The sequence below is a fragment of the Sciurus vulgaris genome (assembly GCF_902686455.1).
Source record: "Sciurus vulgaris genome assembly, chromosome: 8".
NCBI lineage: Eukaryota > Metazoa > Chordata > Mammalia > Rodentia > Sciuridae > Sciurus > Sciurus vulgaris.
The window spans coordinates 144,963,895-144,987,887 of NC_136468.1; the positions used below are offsets into that span (position 1 = coordinate 144,963,895).

A 23,993-nucleotide genomic window follows, 5' to 3' on the forward strand; every position below is an offset into this window, starting at 1 on the left:
CATTTCATCTTCTTTCTGTTTAACAGATAAGCATCCTGGAGATCAGTGTGGTTAACTAGTAATCATTTTGAGTTCACAGTGAGTGACTGAGTCAGAATTTGAAGCAGAATTGTTTGAAAAGTAGTAGAGTAGCTGTTTGTGTTTAGTATATCCTTTGTTTTTAAGCATTGTACTCTGGAGAACTAATAAACCTGTGGGTTTTCCTGGCTAGGGAACATCTGAGATCTCATCTACAGTTTATTCACAGGGCCCTCGTATTTATTTATTTTGCAATTAGAATTGATATTCTTAGCAGCAAAAAAAAGTTTAATTTTGATTAAACCCAAAATATCTGTTTTTTCCTTCTCTTTGTGATTTGGTATCCATATGTAAGAATCCATTGCTAAATCCAAGATCCTGAAGATTTACCTGTTAGTTTCTTAGTGTTTTGTAGTTTCAGCTGTTATATTTAAATGTTTGATGTAGTTTTAATTGATTTTGTATATATATGACATGAGGTTGGGATCCACCTTCATTCCTTTGCACGTGGTGATCCAGTTGTCCCAGCACCGTTTAAGGCTTTTCTTTCCCCAATTTTTTTTTTTTTTCTCTGGCACTCTTGTCAATCATTTGACAGTAAACTAAAGAGTATTTCTGGATTTATCAGTTTTGTTTCATTGAACTGTATACCCTATACCAGTATCACACTGATACGATTACCTCCCCAGATTTTTTGAAACAGTTCCTGTCATGAGGTCATTAAATTTTTTTTTTTTTTTTTTTTTTTTTTTTAATCTTTTCTATTTTGGAGCTGGGATTGAGACCCAGGGCTTCCCACATGCAAGGTAAGCTCTTTACCATTGAGCTATATCCCAGCCCACATCATGTCATTTCTTAAGTAAATGTTTCAATGTAACTGTAAGAGAATGAAAGCTAAAAAAAATTGATACATGTAAAAAATTAACACTACTTACTTAGACAAATTTAACATCCAGTCAGTTCAGATTTTCCTAATTATCTCTTAATTCCCTCCCAACCCCCGGAGTCTTGAACCAGGTGTACTCTACCACTGAACTACATCCCCAATCCTTTGTACTTTTTGAGATGCGTTATGCCAAGTTGCTGAGACTGGACTTGCACTTGTGAGCCTCCTGCCTTAGCATCCTGAATCACTGTTATTACAGGTGTGCTCCAACTGCACCCAACTTCTTTTTTCATTTTTTTTGGTATGTGTGTTGGGAATTGGTACTGAGCATTGAACTTAGGGCCTTGTGAATGCTAGGTAAGCCCTCTACATCTATAGCTCAAACTCTCTTTTTTTTTTTTTTTTTTTTTTTTTTTTTGTGGTGCTGGGAATTGAACCCAGGGCCTTGTGCTTGCGAGGCAGGCACTCTACCAGCTGAGCCATATCCCCAGCCCCGTATTTTTTATTTAACATTTTTATCATCTAAGACTTTTTACAGTTAGGTCATTGGTTCATTTTGAGTTAGTTTTTGAGTAATATTTGAGGTAGTAGTTGAGATTCATTTATTTGCCATTAGCTGTATTTAATAGATTAATGATATTGCACAGCCATCAGCTATCTAGTTTTAGAACATTTACATCAACATCAAAGTTAGCATTATTTTTAAAATACTATTTTAAAAATACTATTTTAATTTTAAAAATACTATTGGGACTGGGGTTGTAACTCAGTAATAGAGCAGTTACCTAGCATGTGCGAGTCACTGAGTTCCAGCCTCTGCACCACATAAAAATAAATAAAGTACTGTATCCATCTACACCCAAAACAATTTAAAAAAAATACTGTCATAAATGGTATTGTTTTATAGTTCTCATTTTCAGTTTATTATTGTCATGACATAGAAATAGAAATTTTTTCCACATTTAACAGGGTCTAACCAAGTTGCCCAGGCTGGCCTTCAACTTGCCATTTTCCCCTCTCAGCCTCCTGAGTAGCTGGAATTTACAGGTGGGTGCCACCATGCCTGGCTTAGTTTTGGAATTTTGTATTACATCTAGGACCTTATATTTCTTGGTCTTGTTAAAGTCGCATCATTATTTCTAGTAGCTTTTTTCTCAGGATTTCTGCATAATTGATCATATGTTTTTTAAAGGTGTTTTTCTTCTTCCTGTCCAATTAGGTTGCCTTTTTATTTTTCTCGGCCTATTGGGCAAATATCTTATTTTTTACTGTTCTAATTGGGATTCAAATGAAGTTTACAAGTCGAAGTATCTCTTTCAGCATAGTTTCTATTTTCATTTATTTGCTAGGTACTTTTTGATTCATTGATCAGTGCAGAGTTCTGTCTTTCTGGAGCTTGCTTATAGTTTTCATCAGATGTAAAGTGAAATACCTTGATATGCAGATCAACCTCAAATTCCAATATAAAAGGGTTGGGGGCATAGCTCTGTGTAAGCTTTGCATGTAGGGAGTCCTGGATTCAATCTCCAGCATCCGCCCTTAAAAAAAGAACAAGAACATGTTCATGAAATTTTTCAATTATATGTATGTTTAACTTACATGGAAATGTTTTAATGCTATCCAGAAGCCTTTTTTAGAAGTATTGGTACATGTACAATGGCAACTACTTTTATTTTTTTATTGCAGTTGTTAATTATGGCCACTTTTTTCCAGTGCAGGAGTTGACAGACTTTTCTGTTAAACAATAAATATTTTAGGTTTTATAGGCCATACATATAATTTCTCTATTACATTTATTTATTTTTATTTTTTAATTTTTTCAAAGTCACCTAAGTGGAATATTTGCTCAGTTTTTTTCCCCCAGTTTTTTAAAAAATTTGTTCCTTTTAGTTATACATAACAGGAGAATGTATTTTGACATATTATACGTACATGGAGTATAACTTCACATTCTCGTGGTTGTACATGATATGGAGTTACGCTGGTTTTGTATTCATATATGAACATAGGAAAGTTATGTCCAGTCATTCTCTTTCCTGTTCCCATCCTCCCTCCTTCCCTTCATTCCCCTTTGTCTAATCCAATGAATTTGTATTCTTCCCTCCCCCTTTATTGTGTGTTAGCGTATTGCATATATTTTAAATATATTTTTTAGTTGCAGGCAGACACAATATCTTTATTTTTATGTGGTGCTGAGGATTGAACCCACAGCCTCACACATACTGGGCGAGTGCTCCACCACTGAGCCACAACCCCAGCCCACATATATTTTAAATAGCTCTTTAAGAACTTATCAATCCTCGGTACCACAAATAGATGAATAGATAAATACATAACTAAATAAATAAAAATAAAAAATAAGCATTCTTAGTCCAGATGTCAGACCAAAACAAGTTATAGTTTGCTGACTTTTTAATTTAGAGAATGATTACTTTGAAAGGATTCTCTTCCAATTTTTCTTTCTTGTTATTCAACTGAACTTATTAATTCATTAAATATTTTATTGTGTGTGTCATGTAAGGCACGGTTACTGTGCTAGTACAGAGAGATAAAATACTGCATGCTTAGCTTGCAGGTTTAGGTTTTAATGTGCTCCCAAGCTCTTGGTCAAGGAGCTTCAATGTAAGAAGTTGTGGTTTTTAAATTTTTTTTCCTCTGAGGTACTGGGGATTAAAACCTGTGCCATGTACATACTAGGCAAGTACTTCATTACTGAGCTGCTCCCCAGCCAGAATGGTCAGTGTGTCTTTAGGGGGCTACATCTGCTTCTGGCACCTCTCAAAGTTTTCATAAACCACATAGTTTGGGGGCTGGGGAGATAGCTCAGTTGGTAGAGTGCTTGCCTTGCAAGCATGAGGCACTGGGTTCGATCCCCAGCACCGCCAAAAAAAAAAAAAAAAATTAAAAAAAACAAAAAACACACATAGTTTTCTCCAATGTGTGAATGTGGTTCCTTGGAGGAGGCATCATTTTCTGAGTTGCACAAAAGTACAGTATGATCATGTGATGGCCTTGAATTATGGGCATTTGGCAGATATACTAGTTACTGTAAGAAAAGAACACCATGTATTTGGGATGTGAAATCCAAAGAGGACTTCTTGAAAAATTGTCATTTCAGTTTCAAGACTAGGTAGGATTAAATCTTTGTTATAATAAAGACATTTTGGGGGCTGGGGAGATAGCTAAGTTGGTAGAGTGCTTGCACAAGAGTACAAGGACATGGGTTCAATCCCCAGCACCACAAAAAAAAAAAAAAAAGACATTTTGGACAGTGTCTTACGTTGTTATGTCTAACAAGCAATTTTTCAATTTTCCTTTACATTTTGTTATATTAAGATCTATAAATAAATGTTTATGGGTTTTTTTTGCACCAAAAAAAGTCTGAAATATAATAGTTAAGACAGTTTGGACAATTTAGTTTCAAGGATTTTTTTTTTTTTTTTTGAGAATCTGTTGAAATGATTTTTGTTAATGCATCATTTATGGCCTTTAAAAATTTCTTGTTTAAAAATTAGAACAGTTGCAGTTAGTACAAAGAATTCTGTATTCTTTGCCTTTATTCTTCAAGTAGCATTTTATATATCTGCTTTATTTTCTTTAATGCTAAAATTATTATCCATACATATGTAATTTAGTGTAAAAAATGTTTTGTTAGACACCTTGAAGACATGATTTTTTTTTTTTTTTTGGTAACAAGGATTGAACCCAGGTCGCTTAACCACGGAATCACCGCCACAGCCCCCTTTTTTTTTAGTTGTAGATGGACACAGTACATTTATTTATTTATTTGTACATGGTGCTAAGGATCAGACCCAGTGCTTCGCACATGCTAGGCAAGTGCTCTTCCACTGAGCTACATCCTCAGCCCCTCCCCAACCCTTTTCCTATTTTATTTTAAGATGGCTTACTTTGCTGCTGAGAGCCTTGCTGAATTGGTGACGCTGGCTCTGTACTCAAGACCTCCTGCCTCAGCCTCCTGAGCTTCTGAGATTACAGGCATATGCCAGTTGTATTTCTTAATATCAAGGACATTGTCTTTCAAGACCAGAATGTAGTTGTCAAAATAAGGTAATTAGCATTGTGCCAAACTACTATCATATTTCAGACCTTTTTCAAATTTTTTTGTGCAGAAAACCCATATACATTTATTTAAGATCTTAATATAGCAAAATGTAAATGAAAGTTGAAAAATTGCTTGTTAAACCACTAATTTTAATATTATTCAGTATGAAATATAGAGTTTCTCCAGAAAAAAATATATTCATGAAATTTGCCTTACCTCATGGTTTATGTACTGTTTTTTTTTTAAATCAGTAACCAGGCTTCTTCTATGTTTAAATTGAAATGAATATGATAAATATAAATGACTAACTTTCTTTTATGTAGTAACAAAAACAAGTTGATAATCCTTTCTAGAAAAAGACTATTTAGTTTCCTCTTAACTTGGATTCATCATAAACAATCCACAAATGATACTGGAACAGGAAATGGGCACATGGGATTCATCATTCATTTCAAAGTATGGTGGCTACTGGCTCACTAGCAGTATAATTCAGCTGTCTTGCGTGAACAATCATCTCCATCTGGTAGATGTAACCTTTAGAAACGTATTTTTCTGTTAATTTCTGTCAGACTTCCTTTCGATATAATCTGAAACTTCCTGTTAAATGAGATGTTCCTGGTCTCAGCAAAACCTGGGTTGTAAAACTGGTCCCATGACTAAGTATTTTTCTTTTCATTGAGTTTTTTATTTGGTTTATTGTTTCCATCATTTCAAGGATTTCCATTTGAATTTTTTGAGGATCTCTATCTCTTCGTTGAAATGATCTTTTGCTTCCTGCTGTTGCTCTTTCAACTGCTTATTGGAGTGATCATTCATTGCCTGCATTTGTTCTCTTATCTCATCCTTTGATTCACAAATCATTTTAATTATGTATATTCTGAAATTCTTTTCTGACATTTCTTCTATCATGATGTCACTGGATTCTATTAATATAGAATCTAGGTTTGTTTGGATCATTTTCTTCCCTTGTTTTTTCATGTTGTTCATGTATCTTCCCCTCTAGCAGTGCAGATCTGGGGTATTTCAGTTTCCCCCTTGTAGGCTTATAGTGACCCTGTAGGTTTCCAAAACCTTTTCTTTAAGGGGGAGATCAATATTAGCAGTGCCCAGTACAAACAATATGCAACCCTAAACCAAATAGCCTCTGTGAAGACATTAACAATATTGTCATAATAAATAGAATAAATTCAGTTATTATCTACAGTATAACAAATAGTTTTGCAATAAGGTCTGTAGTTTCTAATGGAGGACAGAGATGATGGGGAGGGGTGTAGGATATAGCTGCTAATGGGGTAAGAAAAGAGTATATAGAAGTTCTAGATCGTAGAAAGAGTAAAAGTCTAATCAAAAGAAGTTGGTTGTTAGCATGAGAAAAGGGAGAAAGAGACTGAGGAAATAAAAAAAATTTTCACAAAGGAGAAAAGAAAAAAAGTAAAAAAAAAAAAAAAAAAAATCTACACTGTAACAGTCATATACTATTGAAATCTCCCAGTCTTCAGAAGCCTGATGCATGAAAGGTACCTGACAATGAGCTCCCAGTCTCCAGCAGGTGTCTCAGGGTGAGATTTGCCCCACCTAAAGATGGGTGCTACCGCTTCCAGGATAATCCAAGATGGCTGCTCTGGCTTCCAAATGTGTTGGCAAATGGGGAGCTGCAGCTTGGGGCGTGGTCTGCTGGAGGTCCCGGAGGTAGGATCCTGGAGCCGGGGTGCAGTCAGTTGGTCTGGTGGGATCAGGTGCTGTGACTGTGGATTTCCAGACAGCAGTAGGCAGTTGACGCTACATTGGCGGTCTGCAGTTGGTCTGCTGGTTGCTGTTGGACAATCAGCAGGTGAATTTTGGGTGGTGGATGATGGGTAGGCGAAAGGCAGGCAATTGACAGGCAAGAGGCAGGCAAATGTCCCATGATATGTGGCAGTCAGTGAGCAATCTGCACTCAAAAAGTAGTCGATATGCTGGCAGATTATAATCTCAGTGACTCGGGAGGCTGAGGCAGGAGGATTACAGGTCAGAAGCCAGTCTCAGCAATTTAGCGATACCTTGACACATTGCTCAGTTTGAGTTCTCCAGAGACAAGGACCTAGGTCCTTTCCTTGGGAGGTGATCTCAGGAAGCTCAGTGGGAAAGAGGAAAGAGAAGCCATGAAAGCAAGTCACAACTTAAGGTAATTGTTTCAGTCCCACTGGGGATACCAGTATTTTTCTTTCAAAATTGCCTTCTTTTTGCTTCATGTTGTGAGACTGCATCATCCATAATAGTTCTGTAGTATATAGTATGTAATTCTGTAGTTTTCTGTGGCATGTTCCAGTCCATAAATATATGCAGTTCCTATAACAGTTTTTTTCCCCTCGTGATCTTAGAAGAATTTTGTCTAAACTGAAGATCTTTTTCAACTATTCTGCAGCATCCTTTATTCCATCTGGGCTTCCATCATCTATCATTGTTATTTCTTAGTTGAATCTAATCTCGAAGAAACTTTTCACCAGCAGCCACACAATGAGTGGCACGTTCTTATGCTCACTGTAGGTGAATATGAGCACTGAGTATTTGTCCTGTTGCTGGGAGCACCTCTCTGGTTCTTGCCAAGAGATGGGAGGAGTAGGTCAGGGCTTCACCAACTTTTTCAAATTTTACCAATTATTATTCTAATGTTCTTTATAGTAATAAGTAAATATACCTTTTTTTTTTTTTTTTTTTTTTCCCCTCTGGTTTAGGAACCAGTCCAACAGTGGTGTATTGCATCCAGTTACATTTCTTTTTTAGTTCCATTTAATCTGAAATGGTTCCTTAAGTTTGTGTTTTATGAGTTTACATGTTTTGAAAATGTCAGGTTATTTTTTAGAACATCCCTTAGAGTTTATCTGCTGTTTGCTCATAATTAGTTTCATGTATGCATTTTTGGCAGGAATAATACAGAAGTGATTGTTGTGTTTTTCTAATGATATCAGGAGGAACATGACATACTAATCCTATTGCTGGTGCTGTTAACTTTGATTATTTGGCTAGGGTGTGTCTGCTAGGTTCACTGTAAAATTATTTTTCACTTTGTTATTAGTATCTTGTTGGGGTTTACTGTGTATCTATATAAATATCCTGTTCCTTCTGTCCCTTACTATATTTAACATCCACTGAGGAATTTTTGCCTGAAACAGTTGTAAGTATTCTAGTTACCAAATGGTGATTTCCCATTCACCCCAATTACATCATTCCTCTTTTTTAGTTGGAATTTAGTTGTCAGATTGATATGGGGACTGGAGTTGTGCTTGCCTGGTATGTGTGAGGCCCTGGTTCGATCCTGACCATGGCATATAAATAAGTAAAAAAATAAAAATAAAAAAAATAAAAAGTCCATTAACAAATAAAAGAAATATTAAGAAAAAAGTAGAGGGAACTTGAGGCAAGCTTTGTAGGTCAGGGCTCTTGGGTTAGAATGGCCCAGGTCATTTCTGTGAAGAATTCATCTTAAGTAACCCCCAAGATATATGAATGAGTACAGAGTCCAGGTAGACTGCCTGTTTCTTTATCCCGATGCATCGAAGCTTTCTTCATTATAATTTATTCTTCTTTATCTAAAGTAACATTTTTTTAAAAAAAATATTTTTTAGTTGTTGTTGTTAATTGCCCTTTATTTTCTTTTTATTTTTACGTGGTGCTGAGGATCAAACCCAGCTAGGCAAGTGCAATGTTCTACCACTGAACTACTTCCTCAGACCTTTTTTATTTTAATTTTGAGACAGGTTTTGCTAAATGGCAGAGATAAGCCTCAAATTTGCAGTTTGCCTACGTCAGCCTCCTGCCTGGCTCCTTTAGTTCCCTAACCTATTTATAGTGACTACTTTTGTTTTTTGTGTATTGTCTGACATCCAGTCAAATAAAAGCAGTTTAGTATTTGTTTTATATTGCTGTTGACTGGTTTCCTCCCACAGTGGTTGGGGGTCATGCTTTCTTATGTCTTGTAATCTTTGTTGAAAATGAATATTTTAGATAATACCTTTTGGTGGATTGTTAAAATCATATGTGTCTGTGTCTGTGTCTGTATGTGTTGTGGCCCCCACCCAGTACTGGGGATTGAACTCAGGGGCATCCTACCAGAGATAAATATCCAGTCCTTTTTAAAAATTTTAAATTTTGAGACAGGGTCTTGCTAAGTTGCTGAGGCTGACCTTGAACTTGTGGTCCTCCCAAATTGCTGTGATTACAGGCATGGTGCACCTAGCTACTTTTGTCTCTCTTGATAAACCAGGCAGTATAAAGTTTGTGGGACCACTGTATCTCTGCTGTCTCTGGTGTGTGAATGTATTTTTTAATGTTTAATGACTCTGGCTGACTTTAGTTGGACCTATCCCTCCCCTGTCCTCTGTAGTATCAGCCTCTGATGCTGCCCCACCTGGGTTTAGCCTCAGATGTGCCACTCTAGAATTACCATGGTTTTGGCATGAATTTGTCTCTTCTTGATCTCACCTACCTGTTAAGCTGCAGTATTTGTTAGCTGTTTGTTGTCTTGTTCTTAATGATGACTTGGGCCATAAACTTTTTCATATTGATTTGATCAAATTTGAGCTCCTTTGAAGGTAGAGTTCCTGAAGTCAGTTTTTTTCTTTTTTTAATTTTTTTTAGGTGTTTATAGACCTTTATTTTATTCATTTATTTATATGTGGCGCTGAGAATTGAACCCAGTGCCTCACACATAGTGGGTAAGTACTCTACCACTGAGCCACAACCCCAACGCTAAAGTCAGTCTTGAGATTTGTTTTGACCTCTGGAGAACTGTTAGCTGTCTCTGTTCTGACCACAAAACTAGCCAACCTAGTTGAATCCATCTCCAGTGAGTCTTCCAGTCTCCTACCAAATGCCTTTGACCACAGTCTTCCCTGTTTTTTTTGGGAGCACCCTTTCTTATAAAAAGTACTCTATACCCTGTTGGTAAATGAAGTTCCTTTGGGAAGACAGTCTTAAATTAAGCTCTTTTCTCCCAAATTGTGATAAACATAACACATACCATTATAGCCATTTTTAAGTGTCTTGAGTAGCATTAAATACATTCACATTGTTGGCCACCACCATCTGTTTTAATTTCCAAAACATTCCTGTTACCCAAAAGGAAACCCAGTAAGCAGTTGTTTCTTCATTTTCCCCACTCCTGATCTCTAGCAGCCACCTTTCTGTGAATCTGACTGTTCTCATTATAAGTAGAATCATATAGCAGTTGTCTTTTGTGTCTGGCTTATTTAGTCTGTCTTCAAGATTCTTGCATATTGTATCATGTATCAGAACATAATTTTTATGGTTATATAATATTCTGTTATATTTACATACAATATTGTTTATTCACTCATTAGTAGACATTTGAATTGTCCCAATCTTTTGGCTATTGGGAATAATGCTGCTCTGAACGTGGGTGTATAATTTTATGTTTGAGTCCCTGCTTTCAATTCTTTTGGGCATATACCCAGAAGTGGAATTGCTTGATCAAATGATCATTCTGTTCAATTTTTTGAGGAGCCACTGTACTTTGTTCTCACAGATGTACTATCTTACATTCCAACAGTGCACAAGGATTCTATTTCTCTACATCTTTGCCAACACTTATTTCTTCTTTCCTTTCTTTTTAAAAAATGGTGGTGCTCAGAATTGAACTCAGGGCCTAAGCTTGCTAGGCAAGTGCTCTACTGCTGAGCTACACCCCCAAGTCCTGTTTATTTTTGATAATAGATATCCTAGTGGGTGTGAAGTTGTATCTTATTGTGGTTTTGATTTGCATTTTCCTGAAAACTAGTGATATAAAGCATCTTTTTGTATGTTTATTGACTGTGTATAAATTCTTTGAAGAAATATTATGAATTTTTTTTATCATTTTTGAACTTTTTTGGTTGAGCTTTAGAAATTATTTTTGGTGTTTTTATTTATTTATCTTTATTTATTTATTTATTTTTAAGAGACATGGTCTCACTATGTTGCCCAGGCTGGCACCAAATTCCTGTACTCAAATGTTTATCTTCCTGCCTTAGCCTCCCAAGTAACTGGAACTACAGGCCATCACCTCTGTTCCCAGCTTAAAAGACTGTAATTTTGGTGAAGTATCATACGTTGATTTTTTTTCCTTATGCTGCCAGGGCTTTTTGGGGTTATAGTTCAGAAATACTGTTATATACTGTCATGAAGATTTTCCCGTTTTCTTCCTAAAAATTTGTAGTTCTAGTTCTTACATTCAGATCTTTTATCCATTTGGAGTTAATTATTGTGCATGGTGTAAGGTGAGAGTTCAGCTTCATTCTTTTAGCACTCTTTGTTGAAAAGACTCCTTCTCTCCACCTTCCTTCCCACCCCCACACCCCTACACACTCTGCCATGCTGGGGATTGAACCCAGGGCCTTGTATGTGTTAGGTCAGCACTAAACACTGAGCAACAGCCCTAGTAATATGTCTTTATGGTTATGCTAATACTTTCCTCTTCGTGGTTTTTCTTCTTATAACATTTGTTACGGCAACTATATCATTTTTTATGCTGGACTTACCACATTCGGATTCAACAATTATATAACCTTATGGTATTAATTGATCTATTCTTTGTTTTATCAGTAAGCTTGGTGAGGTCCAGCTTCATAGGCATATTTGCATGCCATTTGAAGGCGTTTTTTTCTTTCTTTCTTTTTTTTTTTTTTTTTTTTTTTGTGGTGCTGGGGATTTGAATCCAGGGCCTTGTGCTTGCAAGGCAAGCACTCTACCAACTGAGCTATATCCCTAGCCCCCTTTTTTCTTTTTCTTAAGGGTGGTTGTACAAATGTAGAATGGATGAAGAGCCCTTGCACACTTGTTATCCAGCTGCAGCACTTACCAAGTTGTGCTGGTTTTGCTTAATTTATTACAGATCTATTTTCCCCCTCCTGTATTATTTTCAAGCAGAATAAACTGTTATTATTTGTGTAAATCCCCCCTTTTTTAAATTTGTTTTTTGGTATCAGGGTTAAACCCCCGGGCACTTTAAAGTGGAGTTTTACCCCCAGTCCTTTGCTTTTTATTTAGAGACGGGGTCTTGCTAAGTTGCTGAGGCTGGCTTCAAACTTGTGATGCTCCTACTTTAGCCTTCCAAGTCACTGGGATTATAGGTTTGTGCCACCATGCCCCCCCCTTTTTTTCCCATGCTAGGGATAAAATTTAGGGCCTCATACATGCTAGGCAAATGTTCTACCACTGAGCTACCTCCCAGCCCCTAAATTTCTTTATATTTATTTGATAGGCATTTTGAATCATATTTAAACTTTATATTCAACAACTATTGAAAGAATAGACTCTTGGTTAGTATTCTTTTTGTTATACCTGATTCGTCTAGTCATTTTTAGGACTGGAATGTGATCTTGACTTTTTGAGATTCAGTATTTGTTACAGGTTGAGCATCCCTAATCAGAAAATGTGAAATCCAACATGCTCTAAGATCTGAAACTTTTTAAGTGCTTCCATGCCATACCTGACTTCATGTGATGGGTTGTAGTCAAAATGCAGGTGCTCTAAAAATACTGTATGAATTTACCTTTAGCCCATGTGTGTAAGTTGTATGGGACTGGGCTTGATGGATCATACCTATAATTCCCACTGCTTGGGAGCCAGAGTGAGGCAGAAGAATCAGAAGTTCCAGGCCAGCCTAGCTAACTTGGTGAGACCCTGTTTCAGAATGAAATCTTAAAAAGGACTGGGGAGGTTTAATTCAATGTAGAGTGCTTATCTAGCATGTGCGAGGCCCTGGACTCAATACCACTGTAGAAAAAAAAAAAAAGTTGCATGAAAGTATAAAGGAATATCTAAACTTGGGGATCTTTCACAGGGCATTTCATTAGGTATGTGCAAATATTCCAGTATCTGAAAAAATCTGGAATTGGAACACTACTGGTCATAAGTATTTCAGATGGTGGATATTCAACTGGTATGTGAAATAGTATTTGATTTAGCCAAAATACTGTTGAAGAAAATCTAAAGTAAAACATCTGAATGGATCTAAAAAGGGGGGAAAAAAACAGAAGAAAGAATTAGGGACTTTTATAGATTTCAGAGAATGTTGCTTTGATATGGTATCATACCTCCTGGGTATCCATCAGACCTGGTATATCAGTGAAGGCCAGTGACAATGGTTTCTATACTCTGTGCCACTGTATGCCTCTGTGAGTCTCTTATTGTTTTCCTCAGTGAACTGTTCGTTCTACTAAGTAAACTAGATTAAACAATTGCTCTTTATTAGACAAAGCTGTAACTATATAATCAATTAAAAAGATAGTGTGATTTCTATACATAAATATTATGTTTTAGTCTCTGTGTAGCTTTGAGGGGGAGGCCACATGAGTTTAAGGACACTTTGGCACTTTGTGGCATTTGTTCAAGGTTTTCTAACTGGCTCTCAGTAGCCACCAGGATAAGATAATCCTTCTAATAAAAATTTAGCTATTTCAAGCTTTTTGGTATGAACTACAAGTAATTAGGGGAGAACACTTAGATAATTTAAATGATATTTGAAAAATATCAGACTTTAGTTAGGCTTAATTGTGAGGTTGAAAGCGTGCACTTAAAATTTATTCCTTATGATTCAATTTCAGAGAGAAAGCTTAACCTGGAAATGGAAAGCCCAAATGTAGTAAATGTGGTTTAAATACCAGCTCTACTGCTGATGAACCGAATGATTTTAGTTGAGCTCTTTAACTGCTTTGTAGTTTACTATAAAGCAGAGGTGGTAAATTAGACAATGCATGTGGAATGTTTACCATACTGTCTGGTTCATAGGAAGTTCTACAACTGACAAATTATTTGTTGTATTCCTTAGATTTTAACAATTTCTCTCTTTGTACTGTGTGAGAGGCAAAGAGTTACAGAATCAGAATGTTAGAAATGAAAGGAATCTTGGGTCTTTTGGTCTTGGCCATTATTTTCTAGTGGAGAAAGTGAGCAAGGTATTAAGAGTTGGAGACCAAGCCAGGACCATGTCAGAGTTAAGATCTGAGTTATTCTACTGGGAATGGCACCAGTCATATTGCTAGTCTTTCAGGGGCACTCAACCACTGCCTCACCCCCAGCCCTGTTTTGTATTTTATTTAGAGACAGGGTCTCACTGAGTTGGTTAGTGCCTTGCCATTGCTGAGGCTGGCCTTGAACTTGAGATCTTCCTGCCTCAGCCTCCCAAGTGAATGTTTTAAATTTTGAGTGTTGTGAATATTTTACTAAAATGGGATTTAAGTTCTGTTTGATCCAGAGTGACTAGGGTTTATAAAATATGTAACGTTTCACTTTCCTCATGTTTTTATTATTTCTAAGAACCCTAATCTTTTTCAATATAATAAGCTTTAGGTTGTAACAGTTATATCTGTGTCTTTGGGTTTCACATTTGTTGATAATAATGTATCAAAAAATATTTTGGGAAACTGCCATCTGTATGTAATATGTGCAGAAGTTTTTTCTTGTCATTTCCTAAACAATGTAGTATGACTACTATTTACGTGACATTTACATTGTATTAGGTATTTTAAATAATCTAAAGGTGTGTATGTTATGTGCAAATACACCACCTTTTCACCTCAGGTACTCTAGTATTCTCAGATTTTGATACCTGCAGGATTTTAGAACCAATCTCTCAGGGTACCAAGGGACAACAGTATTGTTTTATAATTAAATTTACTTGAAAATGGAGTTCACCTTATTGGAAACCACTTGACAACCAATTTTGCAAGGGAAGAAGTTGGCAAAGGAAAGACTGGTTGCATAGAAGTAAAAGTGCTCTGGGTGATTTAACTTATTTTCAGTCATTTTTTTTTTTTTTGCAATTGTCCTTTCTTCCTTTCATATGAGGGATTGAATCCTGGGGCTTGCACATGCTAGGCAAGTGCTCTACCTTTAGTTGAGCCCTGACCCTTTTTTAAATTTTATTTTGAGAGAGGATTTCACTAAGAATTTGGAATTCTCCTACATCAGCCTTCCATAGTAGCCCAATTACAAACGTGCTCCATTGTACCTGACCCACATTGCCCATTTTCAGAGGTGGGGGATATTATGGGAGGTGACATAATGTAAATATGTTGGTTAAGTCAGGAGTGGAATATGTATTTGCTTCTGAGTACCTCTTTATAGCAGTGATTAGGTACTTTTGGAGTAAAGATTATTATCAATTTACCTTTAATGTTAGTTTCTTCTTCTAGTAGGCTATCTTTATTTCATTTATTAGATTTTGATAAAGTTCACATTCTTTTCTCTTTCTGCTCTTCCATTACCCCTCTCCCTGTTTTGGGCCACTGGGCAAGCAGAACATAGCCATCCTTAGGCAGGCTTTTGGACCCAACAGTAGGGGAGCTGTCTCCACAAATAGCTTTTCTTTGAATGGAATTACAAGGTATTTTAAATTTGAGGATATAGTTAAACTTTTTTAACCTGTTGAAATTAATAAAAATATATATTTAATCTTTTCAGAGGTCGAAACAATAGCAAAGGACTGCCTCAGTCTACGGTGAGTAACTTTAATGTTTGGAAAAAATTGTTGGCTAAAACATGATTTCTAACTACACTAAAGGCCAAGGCAAAAGCTTTATTTATTTTTTTTTTATCGTTGAAAGCCTTCATAGATTAATACAGTATAGTACAAAATTATTGGCTATGTGATTTTTTTGGTGATAACTGTATAAAGTATAAAAATTGTCTATAAATGGTATTTTTGTCATCATTCATAACAAGAATTTTTTTTTTTTTTTTTTTTTAAGAATTTAAACTTTATTTTTATGTGGTGCTGAGGATCGAACCCAGTGCCTCGCACATGCTAGGCAAGTGTTCTACCCCTGAGCTACGACCCCAGCCCTCATTTGTTTTGTAAGTGACTAATGGCAAATTGAAGCAATTAATATTCAAGAGATAAGTAGAACACCAGGACTGAAGTTTGGAAAGTTCTTTGGTGTGTTAGTCTACTTTTATCACTGTGACCAAAATACCCAACAAGAACAACTTAGAGGAAGAAAAGTTTATTTTGGCTCATAATTTTAGAGGTTCTGTCCTTGGTTGTATGACCACATTGACGTGGGCCTGGGGTGAAGCAGAATATCATAGCAGAAGTGAGACCGAGGAAAGCTATTCAACTTCTGGCAGCTGAGAAGATTCAGGGAATAACCACCCTTCCAGAGTGCACACCCTGCCCCCCTTCAACCACAACCCACCTACCCCAAAGCTACTATCCAGTTAATCCATTCAAACTGGGATGGGCTGTTTAGGTTATTTTTTCTCATAATACAGTCATTTCACCTCTGAACATTTCCATTTTCTACATTAACACAGGAGGTTTGGGAGACACCTCATATTCTAAACCATAACATTTGGGCTTTTTATTTTGAGTTAATGTGCTATGTATATATTCTTTTAACTCTTGTTATTTTTCTCCCTTGGCAAGCGCCTTCTGGTCTTTTTGGAAATTTCAATGGACCTGAAAAGCATAAGTTCCATTTGATAAATAGGAAACTGTGGCTAATTTTTGAGACCCTGCCTTTATTGGACAGATTGACTTCATAAGAATCAGGAAGACACAAGTTTTCTTATTATGTATTTATAGGGTGGTATGGTTGATCAGATGTTTAAACACTTGAACTGATTCAGTTATGCAGAGAGAAGGTAGTCAGGGTTCTCCCCACTCCGTTAATTTGTTTTTTATTAAGAGTTACTTTACTCTTTTTAGGATACAGATAGGTGTGGCTTTTGTTATGTTTTTTGGTTGGTCTGTTTGATTTTTTGGGCCTGCATGTGCTAGGCAAGTGTTTTGTCACTGAGCTATACCCCCAGCCCTCCAAAATGCATACAATTCTGTAACTACCAGCATAGTCTTAGACAGTAGAGCAGTTCCATCACCCATCAAAATCCTTCATGCCACTTTGTATTGTGAGCCTGCCTTCACTCCCCAGTCACTGATTCGCCTTCTGTCCCCATAGTTTTGTTTTTCCTCTTACAGAGGTTTAGTATTGATTTTTTTTTTTTTTTTTGTATCATGTATAAACCATGTTGCTAATTGCTGTGTCTGATTTCACTGTTAAAAGCCTTAACTTCTGTTCTTTAAGGAAGCAAAAGATGATAGTAAACCAAATATTCCTTTAATACATGTGAGGAATTATAAACCTTTCTAGACATTTTGTAATAAAATGTTTAATATATATGCAAGTACAAATTTCTAATAGTGTTTTTTAACATTCCAGATTTCTTTTGATGGAATCTATGCAAATATGAGGATGGTTCATATACTTACATCAGTTGTTGTAAGTTACCAGATTATTAGGAATAAACTGCTTTGGGGGTAGAATAAAGTAATTTCATGAAGTTAAAATGTAGATAAATGATTCTCAAAGTAACATTTTTTGGGCCATATTTAATCAAGATGATTTAGAGAAAATACATTAGAATTCTTTGTCTACATTAGAATTCTTTGTCTAATTTATTGTAACTGTGAATACATTCTTATGAACTCTTTCTATGTAAAATAATATTTGTAGTTAATTATCTCTTGGGTATTTTATCTGATATAGGTGGGATCAGAACTGTTCATCTTCAGTGTTTATAAATTTATACTATAAACTCTGAGTAGGGCCTCCTGAAGAATTTTGAGAGTTCGATGTATTGTTAATGTTTTGAAATACTTTATCATTCTGTCAGTGAATACTCAGTAATTCATCATATCCCTGATGATGGGGTAGTGTACTATTACTTTGAAAAATTAATTGTCTGTTTTTAGGGATCCAAATGTGAAGTACAAGTGAAAAATGGAGGTATATATGAAGGAGTTTTTAAAACATACAGTCCTAAGGTAATTATTACTTTTTTATTGTAAATCAATTATTATATGCTTGTATTACTTTCTGAACATTGTCCATTGAATTCTGAATTAGTAATTGTAGTTATGAAGTGAGCATATTTATCATTGTTAAATTCATATGGTAGTTCTTCTTAAAAAGTAAAAACATTTTCATGCTCAGTGTATGAAACCACTTTGATTTTTCTCTTCAGCTTCAAAAATACTGATTATTTTAACACCAACTTTTAGATTTGAGGGTGTTTTGTTTTGTTCTGCAGGTCTGAGGATTGAACCAATGGCTTTGTGTATGCTAGACAAGCGCTCAGCCACTGAGCTGTGTACCCTGCCCTTTCCACTTTAGAGTCTTATTAAATTGTCTAGGCTGATCTCCAACTTGCCATCCTCCTCCCTCAGCCTTTTAAGTAGCTGTGATTACAGGTGTGCACCACCACATCTGACTCGATTTGATTGAAAATAGATCACATGATTTTAAAGGGACATGGTTATTTTCTCGAAGTAATTATTTTTGTGAAAGACATAAAAGAAATAGCACTTTGATGAACTAAAGGACTCCTATCAAATTTTGTTTCGTAAGTCTTTTAAATATTTACTCATGTTTTTCATTTTAGTGTGATTTGGTACTTGATGCTGCACATGAGAAAAGTACAGAATCCAGTTCGGGACCAAAACGTGAAGAAATAATGGAGAGTATTTTGTTCAAGTGTTCAGATTTTGTTGTGGTACAGTTTAAAGATATGGACTCCAGTTATGCAAGAAGAGGTGGGCTTTGATTTCCTAAGTATGCCTCCTGCTTTATTAGATTTATTCTGGAAGTGATTTTTCTTAGCGATCATGAAGACATTTTTTTCTTAAAGAAATATATGCTTTCTAGTATACGATGAGTAAGATGGGTTTTTTTGTTTTAAGAAAAATGGGACTTTTTGTTGGGAAAAATACTTAAAACTTTGATTTTGGAGCAATCACATGGTTATTTCAATAGCATAAATATTGAGTTTGTGTTCTGTAAAAAATTAATTTGTATTTTCTGTAATTTTATGGTCACAAATGTTGCTGCTGCCATTCAGTTGAAAATTTTTTGTCCCATTTGGCCTAAGATGCTTTAATTTATAAGTGGACCTATAAATCTGGAAAGAAATCGAAGCATAGGGATACAGAAGAAAGGCAGAGAGCTGTGGATAGAAAGTAATTGTCTAATGAAGATGAAAAAGGTAAAGAAGTAGAACATACATATGTAATCGAAATTCAGAGAACAGTACTGTTTTAAGAATTTAAGAGAGTATGTACTAATTAAAATTTAGTCTGTTTCAAGTGTCTATTGAGGAGGAACAGGAGGAAGTTGCTGCTCTTAGTTTATAGAGCACACCCTGCAGTGTTGAGTGTTCGTTAATATGGTGAATAGCACTTATGAGCAATTTTGAACTTGGTTCTGAAATTCTTTAATTAAAATAGTCAAATTCTTCAGCAGATTGTAATTCATAGTTTGATTTTCATGATTAATTCTATACCACTTTTTTTGTTGTTGTGCTTCTTGTTCTACACTGAAACTATGAAGCACATGAAGTTAAAACCTTTCTCTTAACAAGGTTCTCACCTGTTAACTTGCCAGAGACTAGCAATATTAGGCACTGCGTAACTGCTTTGCAATGCTGACAGAAAGCACAGTGTTCCAATTTTGAATCTTCTCAAATAGTCGGTGTTTTTGGTTCATGTTGCTTTATTTTACGAGTCCTTCAGCAACACATACAAGGAAATAAGTCTTTTTTTTTTTTTAAGTTGCCTTTGGCATTATCTTGTTTATACCCAGGACTCCAAATTATTTATGTTTATACTTAGACTTTTGAAATATCCCATGGTTTTAAATTTAAAAATTGATTTTGTCATAAACCAAAAGGAAAAATGAAATTTTAGTTGAGTATAGTATATAGAACTCTGAATATAACATTGGCCATAATAGAAACAATATTCATTCCCTCTTCTATTGAATTACCAGCCATTTTACCAGCTATTTGCAGGATGCATTGGGTACTTTGTTGTTGTTTTTGTTTTTGGAATTCCTGGAATCAAACTGTGCTGGGCAAGGCCTCTTTCACTGAGTTACACCTCAGCCCGAGTTTGTTTTTTTAAATACTGAATTGGTATTTCCCAAATCTGGAAAAGTAAGTACTACTTTGAAATATTTGTGGTAGTTCATTCTTTGATCCTTTTCAAATTTAATGTCTTGACTTATTTATTACTTTATTATTATTTACTCATTTCTCATGTAATTTGGGTTCATTATAGAAAAACCAAGGAAATACAGACCAAAGTGATATTTTTTTGTGTGTGTGGGGGAGAACTTTGGATTGAACCCAGAACTTTGTGCATACTAGATAAATGCTTTACCTCTGGACTACGTGTGCCCTGTCCTTTTATGTTATTTATTTTGAGGATTGAACCTAGGGTTGTTTGACCTTTGAGCTATATCCCTAGCTCTTTATATTTTCTATTTTCAGACAGGGTCTCTCTAAGTTGCTTAGGGCCTTACTAAATTGCTGAGGCTGGCTTTGAACTTATTTCCTGCCTCAGCCTTCCAAGCTGCTGGTATTACAGGTATGCACCACTGTGCCAGCTCCCGGTTCTTTTCAATTTAATTTTGAGACAGGGTGATCAGCTTGAGCTACTATGAGTGACTGTAGAAGGACATTTTTGAAAGCTCTTAAGGAGGTAGATATATTTTGCTATGTGCCAAAAGGATTTATTTTCTTTATAAAGGCATCCAGTATTGGAGTAGTTTCAGGTATTTTATTTCAAAACTGTTGGTAGTTTAGTGAATTGTACAGTTGAGTCCATCTAGTACATAGTATCCTGAAATAGTTACGTTTCTTAAGCCAGGTTCTTAGGACTACCCTGGCAGACAGGTTGCCCTCTGTAGAAGAAAACTACTAATTTGGAGATACTACCAATATGCAGACATCCATTTTAGAGTTACTAATTGACATAGTTCAGGAATGGAAAACATGAAGGTACTTAATTCTGCATTAAGATTTACCTTATTTTGTATTAGAGACTTACTCAGATTTTTAGTCTTCTGGAATAAAGCAAGGTAGGATTTAACCAGTGCTCGTTAATGCTGTATCACAGCCACCTAAGAGAGAGTTTTTTTTTTTTTTTAATTTTTTTTAGTTGTAGGTGGACACAATACCTGGTTTCATTTATTTATTTTTATGTGGTGCTGAGGATCGAACCCAGTGCCTCACACCTGCCAGGCAAGTGTTCCACCACTGAGCCACAATCCCAGTCCAGGGGAGAGTTTTTAAATGTCCAGTTTTCACCTCTAGAGATTCTAGTTTAATTATAATTAACCTGGGTGAGATGCTGGGCATATGATTATCAAGGATAATCAGTCAGGGATGTGAGCCATAGGTTTTATGAGATTATAGTATGTCTATTCTGTGGATCTTGAGGATTTTTGCTCTTTTCTTGACTTTCAGTGCCATTTCTGTCTCAGAATTAAGGATTATCTTGAGTAGTCTTTGCTGCTATCATTTGATCCTACTTTTCTATATGTTTTTGTTTTTGTTTTTTATTCCTTTTAGGTATACATGACAGTAGAGGGACATATTATACATACATGGAATATAATTTATTAGGACTTTTCTACATCTTAAATGGACAGATGGATTGAGGTTTTTAAGGATTAATAGAGTTAGCTGGGTATGGTGATGCTTGCCTGTAATTCCAGTTAGTTGGAGGGAGGTTGAGGAGGAAGATCGAGTTCAGGGTCAGCCTGGATAAATTAGCGAGACTCTGTCTCAAAAGATAAATAAATAAGGAAGGGCTTGGGATGTAGCTCAGTGATAGAGTACCACTGGGTTCAGTGCTCACAACCCCCTCCCCCACACAAAAACAAATAAGAATAATAAATAAAAATTAATGAGTGCTAAAGAACAAAGTAGTAAGCTCACCATTATGTACAACTATAATGCACCAATAAAGAGTGTGGAAAAATAAAAATGAAAATAGTAATATGAAATTGTAGCTTCATAAAAGAAGAGGGAAATGTATTTCCTTTCTGTGTCTTAAAATTCTGGGACAATACTGTCAAAATCTCAAGGTCAGTAATATTTGTATGAGTATTCTGTGTGTTAGACTCTGTCAAGCATTTTATATGTATTTCTTAATCTTCACAGCTTATTTCTGAAGTGGCTATGATTATTCTTGCTATATTGTAGATGAGGAAACAGACATATTAGGTCAGATTTAAGTGGCTGCATGGGAGGGAGCAGGACTACTAGCGACCCACTGCAAGCACAGAAAGCAAGGCAGTGGGCAGTGTGCCAAAGTGACCAATCAAATGTGGACAGATAAACCCCACTTACCCTTATGTCCACCTATCATTCGGCAGGATCTATAGGCCTATTCTGGCCTATAAAAACCCTGGACAGCCAGGCCACGTGCATTCTCAGGCTCTCCACCCTGACCTTTATTCTGGAGATCTGGGAATTTCACATTAGAGCCAAAATCCAGTAAAGCTTGGTTCAGCCGCTTTTCTCCCATTCCTGTTTGGCCACCTGCCCTCAAGCTTACACTATTTAATAATTTGGCTAAGTGAGGATACAAATCTTTCTCTCCCCCCACCCCCACTTTGGCAAGGGGGGTACTGGGGATTGAACTCAGGGGCACTCAGTCACTGAGTTGCTTAGCACCTTGCTTTTGCTGAGAATGGCTTTGAACCAGGCCGGCCTTGATCCTCCTGCCTCAGTCACTGAGCTGCTGGCATTACAGGTGTGCACCACAGTGCTGGGTGCCAAATCCTTCTCTTTAACTCCAACTGATGTCCTTAACATTATACTACAGTGACAAGAATGACATGGTCTGATTTGTTTTACTGAGCTGTTTTCTAATTAATCTGTGCTAACATTAAAGAATTGCCCTACAAATAAAGCCAAAGTTTAAAAGATAAATAAATAAAACTCAAGCAACAGTCTTAAGAGACAGGTTTTTGTATTATTCAAGATTATTTTCCTCGGCCAGGTGTGATGGCACATGCCTTGTAATCCTAGTGACTTTGAGGTATGAGGAGTTTGAGGTTGTCATCTTCAGGAACTGGTGAGACCCTGTCTCCAAGGGATGGGGAAGGGCTGAGAATGTAGCTCAGTGGTAAAGCATCCTGGGTTCAATCCTCACTCAGTACCGCTCCCACTCCCCCGGCAAAAAAAAAATCCTGCAGGGTTTTTTTTCTTTTTCTCTTTCTGTAGAGTCTTTGGTTTTATTGTTGGGGAAGCCTTTTCAAGTAAGAAAGGTCTGTGTGGCTTTTAAATTAAAAAAAAAAAATTTTTGTAGTTGTAGATGGACAGAATCCTTTTATTTATTTTTATGAGGTGCTAAGGATTGAACCCAGTGCCTCACTTGTGGTAGGCAAGTGCTCTACAACTGAGCTACAGTTCCAGCCCCAACTTTTAAATTTTTTATGCTAACTTCATTAATTTCAAGAAATTAAGAAAGTCATACTCATGAATCTATACAGATGAAAAGGATTAGAAATAATTTTTATCTTCCTATAATAGTGAAGTTTCCTTTGATCTCTTGCATGTTATTTATGTATCAGATTGATATGTGGACAAAATGAAAGTATCAGCTGGGCATGGTGGTGCATGTCTGTAATCCCAGTGGCTTGGGAGGCTGAGGCAAGAGGATCACAAGTTCAAAGCCAGCTTCAACAACAGTAGTGAGGCCCTCAGCAATTTAGCGAGACCCTGTCTCTAAGTAAAATGCATAAAAGGACTGGGGATGTGCCTCAATGGTTAAATACCCCTCTGGGTTCAAATCCCTGGTACAAAAAAGAAAGTAGCTTATCAACTGTGAGTTCCTCTGACACACATATAATAAGAAGGTCCCATAAGATTATCATTGGAAAATGTTTGTGTTTTACCCTTTTTAAATTCTGGTGCAGGCAGATTTTGGATACTCTGATTTTCTCTACATTTTGTCATATGTTTTGTAGGATAATTGACTGCCTTTGTCTATCTTTTTATCTTGAAATTGGCCTGTTGTCTTTGCTTGCTGTTTATACTTTCTAGTGTTTCCATCCTTTTTTCCTGCTCTTCCTGTCATTCTTCCCCAACCCCATTACTTTTTGCTGAGGGTTAAACCAAGGGCTTCACACATAGGAATAAGCATGACCTTTACCACTGAACTACACTCCCAGCCCCCTTGTGCTCTTTTGTTTATGCTGT

At 36.2% G+C, this 23,993-nt stretch overlaps 1 protein-coding gene across 11 annotated transcripts in view; it reads left to right on the forward strand.

The window, feature by feature from the left end:
• The window catches only part of ATXN2 (ataxin 2), a 109,795-nt gene that overhangs the window by 19,852 nt on the left and 65,950 nt on the right, over window positions 1–23,993 (forward strand). For all 11 annotated transcript variants that reach the window (XM_079149497.1, XM_079149499.1, XM_079149495.1 and 8 more), the window contains exons 2-5: window positions 15,408–15,444; window positions 17,165–17,224; window positions 17,698–17,769; window positions 18,387–18,537. In XM_079149497.1, coding sequence (XP_079005623.1) covers window positions 15,408–15,444; window positions 17,165–17,224; window positions 17,698–17,769; window positions 18,387–18,537 — 320 coding nt within the window. The remainder of the gene's footprint in view (window positions 1–15,407; window positions 15,445–17,164; window positions 17,225–17,697; window positions 17,770–18,386; window positions 18,538–23,993) is intronic.